This window comes from Diabrotica virgifera, chromosome 1 (genome assembly GCF_917563875.1).
Source record: "Diabrotica virgifera virgifera chromosome 1, PGI_DIABVI_V3a".
NCBI lineage: Eukaryota > Metazoa > Arthropoda > Insecta > Coleoptera > Chrysomelidae > Diabrotica > Diabrotica virgifera.
The window spans coordinates 39,823,328-39,844,741 of NC_065443.1; the positions used below are offsets into that span (position 1 = coordinate 39,823,328).

Here is a 21,414-nt window from a genome sequence, read left to right on the forward strand (position 1 = left end):
TCTTTTGGGAAAGAATTCATTTTCACATTATTTTTCCCCAATCGACTTCGCAACCTTTTACCTTAGAAGAAGGCATTTTTCAACCTGAATAATAGTAATAGTAATTTAATATTTCTCGATCTATCTAGTTAAGTGAGGTTAAACCAGAGTAAACGAAAAATAAACAACTGATCATCTGTTTACCCCTTCCAAATTAATCCGGAAATCTGAGCAAAAGATGGCGGAGCCAATCAGCTTTTAGCGTATACGATGGCAACACTCTTCCAAGACGCACACTGGTTTTAAGTAGTGAATAAATAAAGATGAGTGAATATTTTCGAAAGTTGTTGGCAGACAATACATATGTTGCTTATAGGTAGAGTAGTTAGTTATTTAGCATTTTTATAGTAAATTTTATAGCTTTATTGTTATATCTGACCATTGTTTGTGTCTCTCAGATCATAACTTATTTAGTTCGGTTGGTTTCATGCTTAAAATAAAGCACGGATGGTAATAACCGATAAAACTGAACTTTATCAGGATTACTTCGCATTCCACACTTCAAAACACAACAGAAATGAAGCATATTATCGATTATTCCAATAAAAATGTTAAATTAATCCTTGTGCAAAACAAATAAATGCAGCTAAAATGATCTAAAACACTTTAACATAGAAAAAAGTGTTGTGTGATTGGGTAGAATGCGATATTACCATAGATATAACAGAATAGATCAGGCTAGTCATATGCCACTCAATGCATCGGGGTGTAACGCCGATATCAAGTACGGTGGTCTAACTATCTTTGTCTGTCGTGCGAGTGTGAGCGTATCTACCAAGAGGTGGGAATAACGGAACGACAGTGACACACAGGCGGTGGCCATCATATGATAGAGAGAGAAAGCTAAGACCACCGACCCGAACTGTTCCGCGTTACGCTATTTTTCGAACTGGCCTAATCTATTCTGTTATATCTATGGATATTACCCTTCAAAAAATATGTCACGTATTTCAGCACCTGGTTAATTGGAAGGATACTACAAATCTGGCCTCCACATAAGTGGTCTGTAGCTTCGACATGATAGGTGTGAAATTTTAAACATTCTTGTTGTTGATTGGATATGAAGGGTGCCATAATCTAGCCTCCATGCTAGGTACATAGCCTCCATACGGTACTTCCAATATTTAATATTTTATTCAAGTGGACAATAAAGGTAAAACACAAACAACTTTTGTTACTTACTTATTTATTTATACAGAATGTGACATTTTACGTATAAATATGAGTATTTAATTTTAATTAAATAAATGTTTACTTATTGAATTTTTCCACCGTCTGCACACAACAGCTGAACGGAGCCATTAGACATAATAACAAAACGCGAAATAAAGTGTATTTTAAAACTGTTGGATAAACAGTACCTACAATCAGAAAATCTCTACCTTAAAATCAGAAAAACTTACCTTTAAAAAGGTACTCGATTACAAAATAACAAAAATATCAAAAAACACGACTGAATATCAGCTTTTTATGATGACACAAACACATCACATAACCGACCATATAAAATAACTGAACGACAACGAACGAACGAACACGAACACTGAACACACATTCACAGATAGCGCAGGATTTGTCAAAAGTCATGTTCCACCAATTACAATGCCGACATCAGCGCCTCTGACAAAATGGAAGGAAAATAAATACGATTACATGTTTTTTATAGGGCTTTTCATTCACAGTCATTTGTTTCGAGCTTCTGTCATGTGTCACATAATATTAATATATCTACGTCATACGTTATTGATATATACCAATGATACAAACCAAAGACGTATGACGTAGATATATTAATATTATGTGACACATGACAGAAGCTCGAAACAAATGACAGTCGATGAAAAGCCCTATTAGAGTGCGCAGGGCATGAACTTTAAGAATTGATAGAATAACATTTATGTTTCCTTCCCAGTCGCCATATTGACATAATCTTAACAGCATGTTGGAATGGTCTATAAAGAAGATAAACTCAATTTTTGAAACTGATTTTGCACCAAAAATCTAAGAGAAAATAGGAGGGAGAAATAAGAATCAAATTAAACAATGTGTGTATACATTTAGTTTCGGTTATTAAAAGGATTTTTCGTGTTATTGAATTCTAGCAAAAATCATTTATAATTCCTTTTAATGACATTTACTTGACAGTTTTCAGAATATTTATTTCTTGTTCCCTAAAATTCCGTAAATTATTTCAGTTATGGCAAAACATGTCAAACCTCAATATACCGTTACATTTAACGATGCAAAAGAATACATTTTTAGTTCAGAATCAGGTGAAATTTCAAATAGTGAAGGAGATCTATCTCAAGAAGAAAAAACTACTCCAAATAATTTAACCAAATCATCCAGTGCTGCAGGTAAGATATGATAAAAGATTAAAATCGACAAGCGCAATGAAAAACGTTTATGAAAATTTAATAGAATGTGTTTATACAATAGGTTGTCTTTTTAGTTTTGCATATAGCCATAAAATTTTCAAACTATATTTTATTGCTTTTCAAAATATGTCCCAGCAAGATCGATATACTTTTAGTCCTGGATCCCGCGTACCAAAGAAAAGTTTATTAATAGCAAGCTAGAAATTTGTTCATAGCTTAACGGTGTCAAATTTGACAAATTTTGATGTATGGGAACAACACTGGAACAGGGGAAGTTTTAGTTGTGGAGCATGATAAACGTGTCGTCCTGACAAGTATATGATTGTGAAAAATAGTAAGTTGTTTATAACTTTATTCAATAGCCAACGTTATACAGTGCACTCATAAAGTGTGGAAACGGTCTATTATCTCATGACTTAATTATTTTCAGAGTTAAAGCTCTGATGGGTCGATTTTTATTTTCAAATTATGATTTTTTGACGTATATTCCATAATAGTGACGTCATCAATTTGGGCGTGATCACGTCATCGATTATTTTTTAAATGGGAATAGGGGTCGTGTGGTAGCTCATTTCAAAGGAGATTCAATTCTCTATTCAGTAATATGAACATTAACATCATTATTTATACACGTTGGCCAAAAAATAATTTACGCAAAAAGAAGAATGTATGTAATTTATCTAACTCAAAATACCTTTTACTGATGCCACATAATATAAAAAAAGTTTATTTGACCGTATTTGAAAGTACTGTTAACAGTTACCGTTTAATTGGAAAAGTGACAGGAGTATTTTATAAATAATTTCTACTCTGATACGTCTAAAGATGGGAAACTATGTAATGTAATTTATACGTTTATAACGATCATTTTCATATTCACTAGTTTCATCTCTTTTTGTTTCGCAATGTATTATGTTTTCAATCTTTTGAGCTATTTTGCCGGTTATTAGGGCGCTCGTCACTGTATAAATGAAAACGTTTTTGTCTTGCTTATTGTGTAAAGAAATTCAATTCGATTACAATATATTTTTCTTTCCCTTATGGTTTTATTACAAACCTAGCTAATTCTTTTTATTTTGCAGGTATTGGCTGTGAAGCTGGGGATGTACAAAGTGCTTCATCAATTAGTACCAGTATCTTAGACGACGGCGACGAAGTAAAACTATTGAAAAATAAGATCATTGAGTTAGAAAATAGAAATAAGCTTTTAGATTTGGAAGTTGAAAAAGTTAACTTATGGTATGCATCTTCTTATCAATTTATTGTGATATTGTCATTTATCTTAAAACTACAAACATTTGAAAGAAATAGACTAGTTAAAAAGGTAAGATATCGATTGAATGTGGGAGTTAACAGAAGGAATATCGTGACATCTCTTTAAATTTCAAAATATCCCTAGGGAAAGAATTTAATATTTAAAATAAATACTGCTTTTGAGAAGTAGCTCAAGAAGCTGTATCATCTTAGTAGGTACTTAATTCATGCGGTTAGGTTCTATACCAGGGCATTTAGCACTAAAAACACAGGAATAAATCAATTTTTAAATAGGTACAGCATGTAAAAACTTCCAGCTTTTTGAGATGTGTTCAGTATGATGTCAGGAAAAGAGTGTACTATAGAAAAATGGGTGAAAATGCATAATTGCATTTTAAATTACATAAAATGCAATCAAATTGCATAAACATGTCAAAATAATCACATTAAGGGCCAACTTAAATCCTTACATCAAAGAATTAAAGATACTATTATCTAATCTAACAACTATGCAGTGTAATATTGTATTCACGTTGATTAAAGCTCATGTTGGACTCGAAAATAATGAAAAAGTAGATCAGTTGGCAAAAGACAGCACTTTCAGTGGCGAGGAAACATTGAATGGTATTGGACTTCAAGAATGTTTAACCATAAGTAAAACCAGACTACATGATAACTGGAAACTTCAATGGAATCAATACTATGTAAATTGTCCGACAAGGTGTACTCTTTTACATCCGAAAATCCCGACAGATTATTGGCATAAAAATTTAGATTTTTCAAGACACGATATTGTTACTATCTCTCTACTAAAATTTGGTCATGCCTGTTATCCCGCACATCTACATAAAATCAATATACGCTGTGAGCTCGTACGTAGAGGGGATATTTAAAAATTCGCGAGTGCCAGTAGTGACAAGTCTGTAAACGTTTACTGGAAATTTGACATAAATGTCAAAGTGATTAATTTAAAATTAAAAATAAAAACATTAATTATAAAATTATAAATCAACCTATTAATATTAGCGCCATCTACACGATAATTGTGAAAGTCTCCGAAGTAAGAAATTAATATTTCATCAATAGAACGTCAAAATGATTAGCAAAATCTAAAAAAATCAATTACAATTTAATTACCTTTTTGCGTTGTAAATATTAAGCGATATCAATTAAAAAATAAATTTAAAAATTACCGGTGAAAGTTGCATTACTAATCCGCTAGGAGCGACACACTTTGAAATTTGGCATAAAATCAAATCAATTGTGTTTATTGCATTTATAAAATGGTATTTTCTTTGATTTATATAGTCTTATAAATTGTACATATTATATTCGTAGATATATTATATAATTCGTAAATAATTTTTTTTTCGATTATAGCGCCATCTGTTGACAACTAGAATAAATTTTATAAATGTCACCGACGAAATGTAATCACCGACGTGCGTTTTTTTCTGTCAAATGCAATTTAATGCGTTAGAAAGAAATCGAAAAACTGTGACGCACTGAAAGATCCTCATGAGAAAAAGCATATATTTTTGCATGTGACAAATATGATACAAAAAGAAATTTGTTGAATATGCAGCTATTGCAAGAAAACATTTATCCCCCATATAATCTGATGAACTTACTAGCTTTGAACAAACCGTCAATCTTTAGGATTCTGCTAAATTATGTTAAGTCGTGTAAATTGAAACTTTAAATTATAAAATTAGTCGTGTAAATTAATAATACCCCGTATCCCTACTTAGTATGTGGTTAGTCACCCTGAACGATCTGGATGCGAAAAGTTTTTTCCCTAACCTACTACCTAAGTCTTGGTGTATAGTGAGGCGTCGATTTCAAGAAGTGTTGCTGGCTCAATGGGCGCAGTTCCCAAAGGACATAAAAGAAAAAAAAAGGGCCAACTTTTGTTACTCGGGGGTTTTGTGGTCGCTGAACACGACTACGCCAAAAGTTATTGGTAAGGCACGTCACCTGGAGGTTTGAAGATCGGCACTAAATTGGTGCAAACAGATTACTTGGATTTTTGGAGACGCTTAACACAAATACGCCATCAGAACCGACCCCCGGAGCACCTGGTCCCCATTGTCTTCGGCATTGTTTTCGGCATTAAATTGACGCATGTAAATTAATCGGGCAGTATTGGGGTTACTGAATACGAATATGCCATCAGAACCGATCCCCAGACCACCTGGTGCCCAAGTTCACTACTAAGGCATGTTACCTTTTGGATATAGGAGGATTTTTGGGCACCAGATGCACCGGAGGTCGGTTATGTTGGAGTATTCTTGTTCAGCGATCCCAAAACCCCCGAGTAACCTGTTTGCATCAATTTAGTGCCGAAAACCATCGAAACTATAGATGACGTGCCTTAGCAGTGAACCTGGGTACCAGGTGCTCCAGTGGTTGGTTCTGAGGGCGGTAGTTTTTGGAGTCGCTGAATTCGTATTCAGCGACCCCAAAAATCGCAAAACAACAAAATATGGCCCTTTAATATACTTATTTCGGCATTTTTATGCATTTTAGGATGCATTTTATGCACTTTAAAATGCAAAAATACATTCCCAACCATTCTTCTATAGTAGACTTTTTTTCTGACATGATCCTGAATACAATTAAACTTTCTAGGTGCTGTATTTAACAATCAATGCTAAATGCCTTGGTCTATTCCTTATCTAGTAGGTCTGGGTCCCGCGTATGAAAAAAAAGTTGATTAATAGCAAGCTGAAAATTTGTTAATAGCTTAAGGGTGTCTAGTCGGATAAACTTTGATATATGGGAACACTGGAACAGGGGCAGTTTTAATTGTGGAACAGGTTAAAAATTTGGAACGGTCACAACACGAAAACGGCACATGTATTTTGTCCGACAGAACAGACTTAAACTCTCCGAACAGAGATTAAACTCTCATGCAAAAATCAGACTGCTATTTATCACCAAATCGGCGTTTTAATGAGTGGAACATGTAGAATATGTCAAATGACAGGAATTATGACAGGTGATAAATAGCAGTCTGATTTTTGCATGAGAGTTTAATCTCTGTTCGGAGAGTTTAAGTCTATTGTGTCGGACAACATAAATGTGCCGTTTTCGTGGTCTGACCGTTCCGAATTTTTAACCTGTTCCACAATTATAACTGCCCCTGTTCCAGTGTTCCCATATATCAAAGTTTATCCGAACAGACACCCTTAAGCTATTAACAAATTTTCAGCTTGCTATTAATCAACTTTTTTTTCATACGCGGGATCCAGACCTATAGGCACATCTTTGATCTCGGTATGAATTCTAATATAGTATATTTTTTGGCAATCTAGACCTTTCCGGCCTCTGTTATTTTACTTAGTTCCTGCAGTTTTAAAGTTCTCTTTTCATATTTTCCCCTTATTTTTTCAGTGGACTTAATTTTCTTCTTGCATTCCGTATTCTTGCACCCAATAACGACACACAATTTCTAGATGTCTTAATCACAAAGGAGGAAATAGGATATCTAACTAAAGTCTAAACAAAACCAACCCATACTAACAGATATTTAAATTATCTCTGAAAATAAAACATAAAAATGAAAAAGGGTATCATCAAATAACTATATGACACAACACAAAATACCTGGTATAACGAAAAAGCGTTGCAGGAAGGAAATCCTGGTAAGAAATTTTTAACAAAAAATAGTTATTCATTGTCTTTACAGACAAGACATTTAACAAGATTTAAATAAGGAGGCAAGAAAACGCAAAAACGATGCAGAAATCTTGTTCTCACAAGAACAGATTTGAAGAGAACAACAATACCATATTTATATAAACGGTTTATGAGAAAAATTGAAAAGGATAGTAAATACATACATCACAAAAACATAAACCATTACACAGAGATATATTTATTCTAAAACCAAACCAAAAACGCACAGGATAGGTCTTTGAGGTACATTTATAAAGTACCTTGTGAATGCAAAAATTTTTATCTGGCATAAATCTCAAGACCATTAATTGTTAGAATAAATGAACATACATCATAAATTAAAATCAGATAATCAAAAATGAATAACCATTTTCAATTTCGTTGCAAAACGAAAATACAGCCGCATCATATTCTAGTCCAATCAGAGACAGCAACAAGCACCTCTACCGGTTTCAAAACTTATTAGTCTCTCATCAGGAGGCACATATGCTGCTCTCTCTAATCCAACAAAAACAAACCCCGGCGTTCAGTCACGGATTGCAACGAACGAAATGGCATAGATGCCCTAGCGGCAACTGCTAGCAAAAGAGCGGCCACTGCTAGCATTTTTGATTTACATGTTGGAACTTTACCGCGCTGAGCTGATGGGACGTGAATTATAAATTGTAAAATTCCCTCATCTTCCTTAGTCTCAGCATCCGTTATGGCTTGCAAATTGTAGAAGCCTCAGAGGTGTAACCAGAGAAGTTTCCCATTGCTTTCAGTCTGGTAGGATGTAGAGTAGCATTATGCTGTTTTATATGCGATTAGATTGAAGACAGTCTAAAAGAGGATACTTCGTCAGATTCCAGATATGCAAACTTGCTTGGGTTTTTAAGCACCCAAAGAAGCAGACGGTAAAAGCATTAATATCAAAGAAGCAGCTCAAGTCTTACTAAGTGAAGATAAAATGAAAATCTTCATTCTTCTTTTCACGTTGATGAAAATCTTCCGTAGAGTTAACTACACGATCCCTAGGAAACCTTTCTCGAGGTCCAGTCATACCATCCTCTAAGAATTGCTGAAATCTATCCGTGCTAATTCTTAAGTTGAAAGTGGCTTCTTCCAGTAGTTAATACTCTCTACGCTCACGTAGTTGAGTACTGTGTAAAACAATTAGTGTCCTTAGGATGAATAGGTGACTCTTCGAAATTTTCCCGTTGTCTGTTACAAATAGAAGAAGGTATCATGTTGACTACCGCTACATCATTTCGACTATCATACTGTTTGGGTGGAGGAATAATCTGAATATCATCAAAGGATATCATGTCCAATTTAGCGTTAGTTAGTCCTCTTCGAGATGGCGCGGCGTGTCGGCTGCTGATCCAGAACTAACATCTACCAAATCATACGATACGTTTGATTCCATTTCGACATATTTACTAAACTAAACTTTTGCAGAAGTGCACCCCGACCTCTCCTTTCCAAATAGAAAAGAAAGAAAACAACTATTGACAAAACTAGATAACCGTTGACAACAACAAAAAACTTAAAAAAATTAGAAAAACTTGGGCTTATTCGTACGGGCACTTACGTATGGGCAAAACAAAAAATATATATACAAATTATTCCAAAAAAGTTATAACCAAACTATTCCTTTTAAGGAATGAAAGAAACCTATGTCAATTCAGGAATAGTGGGGGTTTGGGGGGAGAGGGGGAGAAATCGGTAAATTCGTAGTTTTTTACGTTTTTCGTCAATACTTCTAAAACTATGCGGTTAAGCATGAAAAACCTTTTATATTAAAATATTCTACATTAAATTTGAAATAAAGAAGGGCCAACGCATAATCCTTCTAAAATGAACGGTTCCAAAGTTACGGAGGTAGTACCTATAGTATAATTGGTTCAAAAAAGGCCTAACCCAAACATCCAAAGTAAAAGTTTTCCTCTAACACCAAATTGTTCTATATGGTCCACATATTGTTCAGTAAAAAGTTACACCATCTTGAGCGTCCGGTTTGGGGGATAGGTAGATGGGGGAGAAGTCGGTAAATTAGTAGTTTTTTTACGTTTTTCGTCAATATTTTTTCTAAGACTATGCTTTAGCGTAAACAGTGCTCTATACAAAAATGTTCTACATACAATTTAAAAAAAGTCTTATACATAATTTTGTTCTGAAGCTATTTCCTTGTGGCATTTTTATAATTAAGTATTTTCTATGGGAAATAAGCCACAATTTTACTAAGAAATGAATTTATTAACGTTTCGAAGCCCAAATCGGGTTTCGTTGTCAAAATACAAAATACTATTAAAATAAACAAAAATGTTGTTGCTAAGTAAGAAAATTCTTCTAATAATTTATTTAATCTGACTCATTTATATTGGCAATTCAGGCGTATATTATACAGGAATATATATATAGTAAAGTCGTCCCAGGAACGCCACTCATAAATATTGGCGGTATCATTTTAAAGTCTTCTACTTTAAAATGTATAATATACGTCTGAATTGCCAATATAAATGAGTCAGATTAAATAAATTATTAGAAGAATTTTCTTACTTAGCAACAACATTTTTGTTTGTTTTAATAGTATTTTGTGTTTTGACAACGAAACCCGATTTGGGCTTCGAAACGTTAATAAATTAATTTTTTAGTAAAATTGTGGCTTATTTCCCATAGAAAATACTTAATTATACATAATTGTTATAAAATCAACGGTTCCAGAGTTACGGAGGGTGAAAAGTGGAGGTTTTCGATACTTTTTATATTCTTTGGGCAATATTATTACTGATGAAACAAATTTTTTTTAACAGGATTGTATTTTGTAAATAAAATTTGTTATTTCGTTGGCCGATGGTTTGTTAGTGATAAGCCCTTGAAGAAACGTCAACCTCACCACCCAAAACCACCATCAATTGCCCAAAAAATATAAAAAGTATCGAAAGCCTCCACTTTTCACCCTCTGTAGCTCTTGAACCGTTGATTTTATAACAATTATGTGTAGGATCTTTTTTGTTTTAAATTTTATGTAGAACATTTTTGTATAGAACATTGTTTATGCTAAAGCATATTTTTAGAAATATTGACGAAAAACTTAAAAAAACTAATAATTTACCGACTTCTCCCCCATCTCTACCCAAACCGGACCCTCAAAACGGTGTAACTTTTTACTGAATAATATGTGGACCGTATCACCCTGCATAATTACCTACGTAAACACTGGTATACCACTAGACCAGAATTTGAGATCAATGCGAGGATACAAAAACACTCCTCAGAATTACTCGAAATGTGGCTACTTGCCACAAGATCCAGGCCAAGTTAGTTAATTGTCAAACTATTCATGCTAACCAGCACCAATTTATAAACATTTAAGGTCGATTCGCATTTTACCGACCGTTAATGTCCCGTCGCGGATTGGCAACGTCCCATCAAAATTCAAAATATTCTGTAGTGTATTTTAAGCCAGGATATTCTCATGTCGGGATCGTCACGGAACTTCCCGCTCTCAGAACGTCAACGATTCTCTGAAACCATAGTTTGAAGTGACGTTCCGTGTCGTTGCCTGTTCATTCCTGCATATTTCTAGTCTGCGAATGCGGAAAGTACACTTCGCGTCAAAAAAAACTGGTACACTTTTTTTTCCCAATGTAAACCTGTGTTCAGACTGGACACAATGGCTCGTGAATCACGGCGTTGTTGCCAGCACAGATAATGAAATTGCACTAAATCTAAATACAAAAAATAACGTTCAAAAATTATGGTGGTGAATCGTAAAACGGGCCATAGGTAACTCAATGTAAAATTCTAAACTGTTAAATTCCTGCTTCCCTAATCATTTTACAACAAAAATCATGAGAAGCTATTTATATGGTATTAAAATCTGTATTAAAAACAAAAGCTAAAATTGTTCTAGGATTTAAACACATTCCAACATTTTGAAAAATACCTACATTTGCCACAATAGGCATGTGTGTAAAAGTTAGGACCACTTTATTATTTACCTTATTGTTCGCACACTATTGACTGAATAAAACATCTTTATTATTATTACTTTCTCCTCAACTGAGGCTATCTTATCAATTTTATTATTTTTTTAAACAAGAAATGATAAAATAGAAATTTTGACAGTTCAAATTGTCAATATTTATAATAACTTCACTGTGACGGAACGCAACCGATAAACATTATGGTAATGTGTGTGGCCTAACTTTGACGTATTCCTGTGAAAAATTCTTATTATATTTCTCATGATTCGAAAAAAAATGAATACGTTTAATAAAACACATTGAACATTTTGACAGGCGACATTTTCCACCTATGTGCTTAATATTTCAGCAGTTTCGAATTTTATTGTAATACATAATATTTAAGTTTCACAATTGTTCACTGTAAAAGTTATTCATTTTGTATTAATTTTAAATTTTAATTTTTCCAGTGTGTTTTATTTATTAGTATCCCACAACTTTACGAGAAACCCTTCACATTTCTCGATTTTAAATTAAACATAATAATTTAATGTCATGTCTAGAGTTATTATCTGTCATTCATGTCATATCTGTCATAAATTATAATAGAACACGAATTAATTTATGGGTACTTAATTGAGATGATTGAACATTACAAAATTAATAACAGAATTTTTTAGGATGCATGTTTAAATAAATGTGACTGACTAATCGATAATGCTCGATGTTGTTTTAATTTTTAGTAAACTTACTAAAAACTTGCTGTCTGCCGCACTGCTGTTACCTGGTTTGATATAATATTTTAGTTGAACTGCCAACGTTGCCTAGAAATAAGAATGACATATGTGACAAGACCAATTTACACAATTAGAAAAACACGATTTTCGGTTATAAGACTTGTACCAATTTTTTTTGACGCGAAGTGTACAACATCGGCGTTCAATCAATTGAAAATTTGGCGAGATCATCTCTTCAGTTTGAAGTTTCCACTAAACATAGACAAGACGAAAACGGCGGGTCCGTTGAAAAAAATATAAACTTGAGATTTTTTTGCATAATCACATTCGTGAGACACCCCAGAATAAGGTTCAAGAAGTCACCCACGCGAACAGTAGTCCAAATTTTCTTTAGCAATTTTTTTTAATCAAATTGCAAAAATCAATATCTCTGGCCCGGACAATTTGTTTTTCATTTTTTGGACCATTCCGGACAAAAAAGGTCTCTTATAATTTTTCTCTAAAGTTGATCGTGTTCGAGTTATAAGCAATTTAAAATTTGGAAAACGCGCAAATGAAATGGCCATTTTTAAGACTTAATAACTCGGTTAAAAATTATTATTTAGAAAGTCAGAAAGTGACTAAATCAAATTTAAAGCTCCCCCTACATGATCCTGAGGAAATTTGTTTCATTAATTTATTACTAAGCTGTTATTTTTAATAATTAATAATGCGCGATAAGATCGTAATGACGCGTCTGTAAATGTGAGTGCGAGTGAGATGCGCCATTGGACTGCCTGAATGGCATCTTTTTCGCGCTCATCATGGACGGCCGCTTAATACGTGCATGGCGCTCATTATTATAACTTAAAAATACCAACTTAGTAATCAAATAATGACAAAAATTTCTTCAGGATATTGTAGGGTGGGATTTAAACTTTGATTTAGTCGCTTTCTGACTTTCATAGTAATAATTTTTAACCGAGTTATTAAGTCTTGAAAATCGACATTTTTCGTTTTTTTTTTCAATTTTAAAATGCGTTTACCTCGAAAACGATCAACTTTAGAGAAAAATTGTAAGAGAACTTTTTTTAACCAGAATGGTCCAAGAAACCTAAAAAAAATTGTCCGGGCCGAAAACATTGATTTTTGCAATTTGATTAAAAAAAATTTTTAAAAAAGTGTGAAGCACTTTTTGCGTGGGTGATTTCTTGAATCTTATTCTGGAATGTCTCACTAATGGGATTATGCAAAAAAATCTCATGGGAATATTTTCTCCAAAGAACCCGCCGCTTTCGCCTTGTCTAAGAGTACATATAACTGATACCGGGGCATTTCGAAGTATTTATAAAAACAAATTTCGTCATCATGTAGTTCTTTAAACAATGTAGGGCAGGTACCTATCTCCCTACCTATTACCTAATAAGAAACCATCCTTCGTACCCTCAACTATTTCTTAGGTTTGTTGCTTGCCTGCTCCTCTTCCTCCAACATGCAAGCAATTATTGCTAATTTTCTCTTGCTTAATTTGCTCATCTCTAAACTTTTTGTTGGAATTGAACGACGGGCGACGCGCGACGTGGCAAACCTTGGTGAACGTTACTGCACCACTGCACGATGCACGTATAGTGTGAATGAGCGAGTTTAAACGTAACATTGCCGGTCCCTGACGGACGTTCCGTAAAATACTGTAGCGTGATTAGTGTAATTACTTCTAATTACAATAAAACTAGCGGTTCGTAATTTATATACGACTTTATTTATATAAGTTACAGACGAATTTATCTTATACACTAAACTTATTCACAAAATATGCCCGTATTTATACCCAGTTGTTATTCTGGAACAATCGACTCCCATCTCGAGCTATCGGCTTGTTCCGCCTACGTGACGTACCTTCCAGAATTCTCCGGCGAGGCCTAGCACATCCGATTACGTCATTCTCGAGGTGTTTACTGTTATACGGGGATCGGCCAAGATTTCTCTTCCGCTACAATACGAATCAACGTTTACAGGTTAAACCTAATAATTCCTTAGGGAACAACGATAAATATGTTGTTGGTATTAAAAACAGAAGGTTTACTTAAATGAAAACTAACACAGTTTTCATTTCCCCTTTTTTCGGCAATGTTCTTATTTTCTTTCCTATTTTTATTTTTATAATAACATTGCTAAGTAGACGAGGCAACGAAGCATTAAACCTAGGAATTTTGTGCAGTAAGATGAATCGTCATGCAAATTTTTGCATTCGATTCGAGAGAGTGTCAGGCAATTTTGTGAACTAAATTTATCTCCGGCAAAAATTTTTGTGCATGAGAAAATGCATTTTCAAAGTGCATCTCGAAGAGATGGAAAATGAAAAATTTAGAACTCAGGAAATACTGACGGAAATGAGGTAAATTTTCATACTTAAGGGGCTTTGGAGGTTAATGAACATGAATTTTATGACGGCGATGGTCTTCGAACTACCTGAGCCCAGGGTGGAACTCGTCGCCTGGGAAAATCGAATAATTCGCGGGACGATCGTATAATTCGCGAAATGAAGATAGGATCGAAAAACTGAAAAATACGTGTTTAATTTTTTTCAAAAATCTATCGAATGACGCTAAACACGACTCCCCACTCCGCCCCTTGAATTGGTGTGGGGGTAACTTTAAAATCTTAAATAGAAACCCCATTTGTTATTGCAGATTTGGATTTCTTACGTAAAAATAAGTAACTTTTATTCGAGATATTTTTTCAAATTGTCAATAGATGGAGCTATAATCAGAAAAAAAAATTTTTTTCGTGATACCATAAGTAAATTATAGAAACGGTCTAATATCTCGAGAAATACACTTCCAAATAAAAAACCAAAAAATACGTGTTTAATATTTTTCAAGAAGCTATCTAACAACATAAAACACGACCCTCCACTCCACCCCCTGGATGTGGGGTGGGGGTAACTTTAAAATATTAAATAGGAGTCTCCATTTTTTATTGCAGATTTGGAGTCCTCACGTAAAAATAAGTAAATCTTATTTGTGATATTTTTTCGAATTATGGATATATATCGCCATCTATCAATAATCCTAAAAAATGTTTCGAATAAAAATGTTACATTTTTTTCCATGAGGAATCCAAATCTCAAATAAAACAAGAGGATTCTTATTTAAGATTTTAAAGTTTCGCCCCACCCCACCTCTAAGGAGTGGAGTGGAGAGTCGTGTTTGATGTTATTCGATAGGTTCTTTAAAAATATTAAAAACGTATTTTTTGGTTTTTTATTTGGAAGTGTATTTCTCGAGATATTAGACTGTTTCTATAATTTACCTATGGTATCACGATAAATTGTTTTTTTTTCGTTTACAGCGCCATCTATCCACAATTCGAAAAAATGTTTCGAATAAAAGTTGCTTATTTTTACGTAAGCAATCCAAATCTGTAATAACAAACAGGAGTTTCTAGTTAAGATTTTAAAGTTACCCCCACCCTACCACGAGGGGATGGAGTGGAAGGTCGTGTTTAGTGTCATTCGATAGATCTTTGAAAAATATTGAACAGTTTTTCGATCCAATCTTCATTTTGCTAATTATTCGTTCGTCCCGCAAATTATTCGATCGTCGCAGGCGACGAGTTCCACACTGGGCACCAGGTACCTCGGAGACCATCGCCGTCATAAAATTCGTTTTCAGTGACCTCCAAAATGCCCAAACATAAAAATTGAACTCATTTCCGTCAATATTTTCTGAGTTCTAAATTTTTTATTTTCCATCTCTTCTAGATGTACTTTAAAAATGCATTTTCTCATGCACAAAAATTTTTGACGGAGATCTATTTAGTTCACAAAATTGCCTGACACTCTCTCGAATCGAATGCAAAAAGTTGCATGACGAGTCATCTTACTGCACAAAATTCCTAGGTTTTGGGCCTTTTAGTGCTTCGTTGCTTCGCCTAAAGTATTAAATTGTCTATTTAAAACATAATGTTTTAGTTTAATAAATGAACGAAACAAAACAACCAAACTAGAGAAGAAACTACAGTTTGTCAAAGATAATCAAGATGTTTTCATAAAACTAAAAGAAGCTTATATAAACATGAAATATAATGAAGCGGCTGGTAGAAAGATGGTAGAAATTCGAGAAAAAAGTGTTCAAACATGGGAAGGTATTTTGTGTAGAAATTGTATTGACGCAGAACAATTACGAAGACAGCTGGAGAGTGTCCAAAAGACTTATAAGGATTCTTTTATTGTTACACCGTAAGTAAATCTATGTACCTATATGTTTTAAACCAGACTAAATTTCTTGTTAGATATCTTGCTAGATAATTTAAGTAGTTGTTCAATGAAAACACATTGAGAAGATATAAAATATATGTAATTAAATAAATTAAAACAAACTTTTAATAAGAGGCAACATCAGGGCGCGGAAAACGCGTTCCAAGATTGCAGCTTTAGTTTTGAATATTTTGTCGAGATATTTGGCACACATATTAGTAATATGGTAAAGAATGGCAATACAGTCAAATGGATCAATTTGAGAATTATGTTTTTCTTCTCCTCTTCTTCTTGAGCCTGTTTGCATCCACTCCTGAACAAAGGCCTCCCCATGAGCTCTCCATTCTTCTCTGTGTTGTGCTATTTGGTGCCAGTTTCTCTCCATTTTTGCTTTGATGTCGTCTCGCCGAAATATCTAAAAATATGTTGGTATGTATGTGTAAATTACTCTATAAATAAATATACCTAATATTAACAAAACGAGTCTGTACCGCCATTAAGAACAAAAATACACTTTTTTGAAATAAACTTTTTTTCCCATGCCTAGATTTTGCGTCACATTACAATTATATATTAAAAATCGATTATCTATAACAAGAAATCGTACTTGACTGACTTGCAGCATCATTTAGCACGCCTATGATTATAATTATTGTTATCACAATATTGTTATAACAGCCTCCACATTAGATTTTAAGCAAAGGACAGTGGCATAGAATCCCGAAAAATAGAAGAAAATTTGTATTAAATTAGTTTTATTCAAATTTGTAAAATACTGTAATATAAGGTTTGTGTAGTTATACATTCCGAATCTTATACGAATATTAAATTTCAATGCGCAATGATAACGGGACTGGCCTAATCGAGCTAGAACGAGTTATTTCGCATTGGACGACCTCTGTAATATTTTGCAGTTTTGGTGGAGAAAAAGTTGATGTTAATTGATAGGAGTCACAGTGAAGTGAATTTATTGTGTTGTGCCCCTGCTGGTGATATTTCGGTGAGTGAAATTTAGTTTTACTGCACTTACTGGCACTAAATATAAACATTCACAACACCATATTTGCTAAACAAGTTTTTGCTTCTCTTATCAATAATCACAACAAACCTATTATTGGAACAACTGATCAGCTGTCGATAGGCAGCCAGAATTACGATGAGTAATTACTGGTTGCTGATTATAATATACACAAATAGAAGCCAAAAATAAAAGATCATCTCTAGGGTTGCTTTTGACTACGAGGGCACCATAAATAAAAAAATATGAGTTCACCAACCGAAGATACCACCACAATGACAAACACCTCACAGCCTTCCACTTCGTACACAGCAGCAGTAAAGAAAAATATACCACCGAAAGTATCCTTCCCCAGCAAACAGCAAGCCGTAGTGATGCAATCTGAAGAAGACCTTAAGTTATACGACTACGCCAAATCCATAGAAGACATTATCGGACCAAGAAATATATGCTTCGCCTCAAGGATCTCAAACAGCAGAATATGTATTTATTTAACCACAACCGACCTAGTTGAGCAGCTTATTTCCATAAATCCTACTATAAACATCGGAAGCCATATCCTGTCAGTAAAAAATTAGTCACACCAGCAAAACGACTGATCATATCTGATATATATCCCTCAATACCACATGAAATGTTAGAGACCACCCTGAAAAATATAGGACTTCAGCTAGATTCTCCAATATCATTTCTACGAGGTGGTATTCCAGGAGATGAATACAACCATATTTTGTCCTTCCGTAGGCAAGTATATTTTGTGCCACCCCATGATAATCCTGAAGTTGAAACATCCCTGATTATAGGCTATTGATTATGTACTATAGAAAGGAACTACAACGTTAACGGGGTTTTATTATTTCATATGGTCAATGAATCTCTATATTTGAAAAAACCGCGGAGTGCTACCATTTAACGGGGTGCGTTTTTGAGAAATGGGTGAATTAGTCCCTGGGCACAGGTTACATTAGGGTGAGTTTTATGAACTTTTGGTACAAACACGTCTACATAAAAATTGTTCCTGGTTAAATTTCCTACCTAAATATAACTTTTTAAAGTCAAAGAAACTTCTTTTTACAAAAATATATTCAAAAGAAAAAGCACAAAGAAACCCAAAAGAAAGAAATTTTGTTTTTTGTCCCATAACTTTTGTCCACGGGGATATAGGTATAGACATTGCTTCATAGAAAAAAAACATACATATTTTCTCATTAAAATGATGTTTGGTAGAGGTCATTAGGATTTACAGTTTTCGAAATATGATTTTTCAAAGTTTGCCACTCACAACAATTTTGGGCAATTTTCCTTGTTATTTCGCAAATATTGTTCTGTAACTTTTTTCTACGCAACTTTAGGCATATATAATGGTACATGTAAAATAAATAGAAATCAATTACCTTTAAAATGTTCTACTGTATAATGTTGTACGACTTCTTTTAAAGAGGTTATCTTTTTCAAGATTTTATACTTTTAACGAGTTTTTATATTTTTTACGATTATTTTTTAAATTTTCTATTATGACTTTTTTTCTTCATTTAGGTATATATTATATAGGGTGTCCCAAAAGTAGTGGAACGGTCGAATATTTCGCGAACTAAACATCGGATCGAAAAACTGAAAAATGCTTGTTCAATCATTTTCAAAAATCTATCCAATGACACCAAACACCAACCCCCACTACACCCCCTGGAGGTGGGGTGGGGGTGAACTTTAAAATCTCAAATGGAAATCCCTAGTTTTTCTTGCAGATTTGGATTCGTTACGTAAAAGTAAGCAACTTTTATTCAAGACATTTTTTCGAACTGTGGATAGATGGCGCTATAATTGGGAAAAACGATTTATCCTGATACCATAGGTAAATTATAGAAACGGTCTAATATCTTGAGAAATACGCTTCCAAATGAGAAACCCAAAAACAGGTTTTTAATATTTTTCGAAAACCTATCGATAAACACCAAAAATGACCGTCCAACTCACCCCCTGGAGACGGGGTGGGGGGTAAATTTAAAATCTTAAATAGCAACCGCCACTTTTTATTGTAGATTCGAATTCGTCATGCAAAATTAAGCAACATTTATTCAAAACATTTTTTAAAATTGCTGATAGATGGCGCTAATAAATCGTATTTTTCCAATTAAAGCGCCATCTATCAACAATTCTAAAAAATGTTTCGAATAAATGTTGCTTAATTTTTCATGACGAATCCGAATCTGTAATAAAAAGTGGGGGTTGCTATTTAAGATTTTAGAGTTACCCCCACCCCACCTCCAGGGGGTGGTTTGGAGGGTCATGTTTAGTGTTATTCGATAGGTTTTCGAAAAGTATTAAAAACCTTTTTTTTGGTTTCTCATTTGGAAGTGTATTTCTCGAGATATTAGACCGTTTCTATAATTCACCTATGGTATCAGGATAAATCGTTTTTCTCAATTATAGCGCCATCTATCCAAAGTTCGAAAAAATATCTTGAATAAAAGTTGCTTACTTTTACGTAACGAATCCAAATCTGCAAGAAAAACTAGGGGTTTCCATTTGAGATTTTAAAGTTACCCTCCACCCCACCTCCAGGGGGTGTAGTGGGGGTTGGTGTTTGGTGTCATTGGATAGATTTTTGAAAATGATTAAACACGTATTTTTCAGTTTTTCGATCCGATGTTTAGTTCGCGAAATATTCGACCGTTCCACTACTTTTGGGAAACCCTGTATAATAAAAAAGAAAGCTTATTCTATTTACTTTAAAATGGTGTATTATAAAAAATTCTAGGAATATTTTTGAATAAGATATGGTTTTTCAAAATGTAATAAGTACTTGCATCGATTTTTGATTTTAGGATTATTTTTTAAATTTCTCATTACAACTTTTTTATGTGATTGTGTGTTATGATTGAATCTTTTTTTTATATTTAATACTTTGGATCCACTTGACTCGGCAGGGCAAACTTCAAAATATGGATTAATTCCAATATTTACTGTCAAAGCTCCTGCACCACAAGCTTTGCTTGAAAAAATAGCATGTAAATGTACCAAAGGATGTACAAAAAACTGCGGTTGTAGGCAGATAGGAATAAGTTGTTCAATATTCTGCAAAGGGTGCATGTGCATGGGTACTAATTGTGGGAACTCTAAGATAACTGAGGTGTCAGAGGAAGATATTGAAGCTAATGCTAACAAAGAGACGGACTCTGATTTTAAAAAATTTTTAAATGTGAAGATTTAAATAATTTTAACTAAAGTGATGTTTTCTAAGACTAATGTTTATGTAATTTTTGTAAAAGAAATTATTTTAAATATTACAGGTAAAAAAATATCAAAGAATCACTCGGTTTCCATTATTTAAATATAGACGATACACCATTTTAAAGAACAGAAAATAAGCCCTCTTTATTAAGCAATATATAGTATATCCATGTACAAGAAAAAAAAAGTTATAATGAGAAATTTAAAAAATAATCCTAAAATCAAAAATCGTTGCAAGTACTTATTACATTTTGAAAAATAATGTCTTATTCAAAAATAATCCTAGAATTTTTTGTAATACACTTAAAGTAAACAAAATAAGCTTTTTTTTATTATATAATATAATATATAGCTAAATGTAGAAGAAAAAAAGTTATAATGAGAAATTTCAAAAATAATCGTAAAAAATGTAAAACATAATATTTTTTTATATTAGGTATTATATAATATAAAATATAATATTTATATTATATATAGTATATATAATATAATATTATATAATATATAATATATTATATAATAATATTATTTTATTCTTATATTATATTATAAAAAATCGTTAAAAGTATAAAACCTTGAAAAACCATAATCTCTTTCGAAAAGAAAAAGTCGTAAAACTTTATACAATAGACCATTTTAAAGGTAATTTATTTCTGTTCCTATTACCTGTACCATTGCATATACCTAAAGTTACGTAGAAAAAAGTTACAGAACAATATTTGCGAAATAACAAGGAAAATTGCCCAAAATTGCTGTGAGTGACGAATTTTGAAAAATTTTATTTCGAAAACTATAAATCCTAATTACCTTTACTAAACAACATTTTAAAGAAGAAATATGTAGGTTTTTTTTCTGTAAAGCAATGTCTATACCTATATCCTCGTGGACA

At 33.2% G+C, this 21,414-nt stretch overlaps 1 protein-coding gene across 4 annotated transcripts in view; it reads left to right on the top strand.

Moving 5' to 3' along the window:
- Window positions 1–1,052: 1,052 nt before the first annotated feature.
- The window catches only part of LOC114336138 (uncharacterized), a 54,072-nt gene continuing 33,710 nt past the window's right edge, over window positions 1,053–21,414 (top strand). For 2 of the 4 annotated variants that reach the window (XM_028286478.2, XM_050652461.1), the window contains exons 1-4: window positions 1,918–2,084; window positions 2,235–2,396; window positions 3,500–3,656; window positions 15,992–16,258. In XM_028286478.2, the coding sequence (XP_028142279.1) occupies window positions 2,237–2,396; window positions 3,500–3,656; window positions 15,992–16,258 (584 nt within the window). In that variant the 5' untranslated portion in view covers window positions 1,918–2,084; window positions 2,235–2,236. Of the gene's footprint in view, window positions 1,193–1,917; window positions 2,085–2,234; window positions 2,397–2,603; window positions 2,752–3,499; window positions 3,657–15,991; window positions 16,259–21,414 lie in introns of those variants that run through there. The other 2 variants (XM_050652385.1, XM_050652520.1) reach the window with 2 other exon arrangements.